Source organism: Cucurbita moschata, unplaced genomic scaffold (genome assembly GCF_002738365.1).
Source record: "Cucurbita moschata cultivar Rifu unplaced genomic scaffold, Cmos_1.0 Cmo_Scf00015, whole genome shotgun sequence".
NCBI classification, from domain to species: domain Eukaryota; kingdom Viridiplantae; phylum Streptophyta; class Magnoliopsida; order Cucurbitales; family Cucurbitaceae; genus Cucurbita; species Cucurbita moschata.
In genome coordinates, this window is record NW_019268531.1 from 4394027 (window position 1) to 4397979 (window position 3953).

At 34.1% G+C, this 3953-nt stretch overlaps 1 protein-coding gene across 1 annotated transcript; it reads left to right on the forward strand.

The window, feature by feature from the left end:
* Positions 1-2735, forward strand: LOC111453444 (membrin-11-like). The gene is made up of 4 exons (XM_023094564.1): positions 1-451; positions 842-962; positions 1056-1205; positions 2390-2735. The coding sequence occupies exons 1-4, from the start codon at positions 198-200 to the stop codon at positions 2549-2551; spliced, it is 687 nt and encodes a 228-aa protein (XP_022950332.1). The 5' UTR covers positions 1-197; the 3' UTR covers positions 2552-2735.
* The last annotated feature ends 1218 nt before the right edge of the window (positions 2736-3953 follow it).

Here is a 3953-nt window from a genome sequence, read left to right on the forward strand (position 1 = left end):
GAGAGAGAGAGAGAGAGAGATCTTTGTTCTTCCTTTTCTATTCGATCTTCGATTCCTCTCTCATTTGCCTTACGACAATCAAAATTTCTCGGGTTTTCAGATTGATTTGCGCTCTGCAATTCCGTTTCTTCTTTTTCTTCATTTCGGAATTCAGATTTGACGAAACCGAAATCGCGATTCGTCTTTGTGTGTTTCTGATGTCTGCCTTGGAAGGAGGAGGAGGAGGTACGCTTTCGGAGATATACCATAGTGCGAAGAGGCTGCTGTTGAGGACCAGAGATGAGCTCGAGAAATTGGAGCGTCTTGAGTACACGGCTGCCAGTAGCATGGACTCTTCCGACCTTTCCACCTCGATCAAGAGGGATATTACTCAGATCCAGTCGCTCTGTGTTGAGATGGATAGACTCTGGCGATCCGTGGCGGCGAAGTCTCAGCGTGATTTATGGAAAAGGTTTTTGTTCCATTCCCACCTTTGATTGAATTTGTAACTGTATGGTTTCATGTCATTTGATGTTCATCTTCCGGATCGAATTTAGAATCAGATGCCATTTATTTGTTTTATTGAACATTTGGTTATTCATTCTGAATTCCTTGATTTGTTAATTTATTCAAAACTGGTGGATGTCATGTTCTGTAAATCATTGTTGCTTCCATACAAGGAAAAAGAGAAACGAAATAGTATGCTCTTTTGGTTCCAGGATTGAATTTGGTTCGGATTATAATTGACAAACGTTTTACAATATGGGATTTGATTTGATTGTGATTATGGATAATCTTACGACTTATTTCCAATTCGATAAGGCGCAACCTTGATGTGTTTCAACTGGGAATTGTCCTGCAGAAAGGTGGAACAGGTTGCCGAGGAGGCTGATTCTATGAAACAAAGCTTAGACAATTATTTTCTAAGAAACCAGAAGCGAATGATGGAAGCAAAAGAGAGGGCAGAATTGCTTGGAAGAGCTGTATGTACTAATTGTTAGCTACTTGTGGCTTTTGGTTGCTGAACCCCTTCTTTAATCCTTCATTTTAAGTTGTTTTTGGTCTTGCTTTTGTAGAATGGTGACTCTGCTCACATTTTAAGAATTTTTGACGACGAGGCACAAGCCATGAATTCCGTTCGAAATTCATCGCGGATGATAGAGGAAGCTAGTGCGACCGGAGAAGCAATCCTTTTCAAATACTCCGAGCAAAGGGACCGGCTGAAGGTATGTGCATAACTGACTGCATGTAGATTGATCTTTTTTGGCTATGGCTACCTTCAATTGTTAAAGAAATCTTTGAAAGACTATGGATATATAATGTATTCCCTTTAAATGTGAATAGGCTAAGGATTCTATTCTATATTCATAGTCTCTTGTAGCTTTAGGAGATAGCTGCATGTATGGCGCCTTTGAGTTATGATCGTTTTGGAAGTATGAATCATTTTTGGTAGTTTTAGTTTACTCGTGAATTTTTACTCGAGTCTTTGTCCATATTTTGGCAGTTATAGATTCTCCCGGATTAAAAATCACTTTGATTGGCTTAAGGACATGTGTGTTATGCTTATTAAGGACTCTAAAAGAATGTTTCTCACAGGGTTTAATAAGTTTTAGCTGGTGAAGTCCGAGTTCGTGTGACCTATGATTAGATTGTGTGAAAAAAAAAATGTAATATAGAAATTTCGGTGTGCGTGACTTGTGTTTTCTGTTTTAGTTGCGAGATTAGCAATTTTATAATGAAGGATTACACCAATATAACTTATGGCTATCATTGTTTCTTTTAGCGGTGTACATTCAACCTGACAACTTGGACCAATCCAACGAACCCGAATTTTTGGGTTGGTCCAAAAAAATCTCTTAACTCAACCCAACTCGGACTCGGACTGTGTACACCCCTAGTTTCTTTATAAAAGATGACTTATGTTTTCTTTTTTAGTGTGTAATTAGTATCTAAGATTGGATAAAGATTCCTTTGTGATATAAATTTCTACTCTGCGAGATTAGCAATTTTATAATGAAGGATTACACCAATATAGCTTATGGCTATCATTGTTTCTTTTAGCGGTGTACATTCAACCCGAACCAATCTAACCAACTCGAACTTTTGGGTTGGTCCAAAAAAAAATCCCTCAACCCAACCCAATTCGGACCGTGTTTCTTTATAAAAGAAACCTTGTGGCCCAACATTCAAAAAAAGGTTTTTTTTTTTTTTATAGTGCTATGATTATCATTGTTTTCTGTATAAAAGATTTGATTGTTTCTCATAGTGAAACATGCCATTATAGACTACGGTAGGTTGAAATGGCATCCACAGCTACTTTACTACAGCCTTTATTGCCTTAATTGGCTTCCTCACTTCTCTCTTATACATCCATTTCTCTCATATTCATTCCCTTATTTTTGTGCATCAGAGAGCACAAAGGAAGGCACTTGATGTCCTTAACACAGTAGGGCTCTCGAATACCGTCCTGAAACTCATCGAGAGACGGCACCGAGTTGATAATTGGATCAAATATGCAGGCATGATCTTAACCATCGTAGCTGTGTTCGTATTTGTTCGATGGGTTCGGTAAGGAAGGTACAAATTGAGGCTGCTTTAATTTGATCTCTCAGTGTTTACACTTCTGGTGGTCTCACTGCCATCTAAAAGACAAACAACTACATACTAAATAGTCTACTTAGAAAGAACAGCTACTACTTTGATGGTGTCCTCGCCTCAGTCGAGCTTCGCTTTGACGGTGTCCTCTCCTCAGTCGAGCTTCGCTTTGACGGTGTCCTCTCCTCAGTCGAGCTTCGCTTTGAGGGTGTCCTCCCCTCAGTCGAGCTTCGCTTTTGAAGTGCGCAATAACTCAAAAGTTTTCAGGTAATCTTTAGAACTCCCTTCTACAGCTATAGTTTTTGTTCTGGAGATGCAGCTTCTTGTTGATGCTTAGGCTTTTGTTTGTAACATTTCATGATCTTACAGGACTTTTTGGTGCCTTGGTTCTCCTCTATAGGTTTTTCTTTGGTAATGAAATTGTCTAATAGATTCCTTAAGTTACATGTTTATTATTGTTTTTTTTTATAAGATGTCTTTAAAATGTATTCTTAATGCTTAAAGTAATAAAAAAAAACTATGTTTACGAAACTAAAAATGTCTGATTTACCTCTAATCACTTCCAAAGTCGATCTTAACTTGACTTTTAAATTATTTAGAAACTTAATTTTTCGTCATTTTCATCACATTCATTTTTAACACGATTTTAATAATAACATGCAGTACAAAATTCAATTATAGTATTACGTTTCGTGATCCATTAGTATATTTGAAGTATCTCATTAGTATATCAACACTAATTCTGATGTATTATACTCATTAAAATTTATTATTTCAATATGTTAATATTACTAATAGAATGATTTTAAATATAATATTAGTTATCAACATTGGTAAATTTATTTCAAGATATTGATTTATTAATCGTATAAAAACAACTTTTTCTAGTATATTGTCAATAGTTTAAATAAAACCTTATGTTTTATTAATATAAGTGTTGATATGTATTCAAATTCAAGGGTGACAATTCAATTAGTATAAAATATTTATTATCGATTAAAATATTTATTATTGATTAATATTTATTATCGATTAAAAAATTAGAAGTTAAATTATTCACCCAAAAGTTAAAAATATTAAATATAAATATAATCATATTTCAATTAATATAAAATATTTATTATGGATTAAAAAATTAGAAGATTAAATTATTCACCCAAAAATCAAAAATATCTTTTAATAGGTGAAATTTGGGTTGCTCAAAATATAATAATAAAACATGAAATTTTGAGTCTTGTTTTATAAAATAGTTTAAATGGGTCAATTGTAGTTAAAAAAAAAAAAAATTAAGTTAATTTAAATTTTGCACATTTACAATTATTTTGGATAGCTCATTTCATCTTACTACTTTATTTCAAATTTTTTTTAAAAAGCTTAAA

Coding starts and splice junctions, on each gene's coding strand:
- LOC111453444 (XM_023094564.1), top strand. CDS start 198: ATGTCTGCCTTGGAAGGAGGAGGAGGAGGTACGCTTTCGGAGATATAC. Junction 452..841: donor CAGCGTGATTTATGGAAAAG/GTTTTTGTTCCA, acceptor ATTGTCCTGCAG/AAAGGTGGAACAGGTTGCCG. Junction 1,206..2,389: donor AGCAAAGGGACCGGCTGAAG/GTATGTGCATAA, acceptor TTTGTGCATCAG/AGAGCACAAAGGAAGGCACT.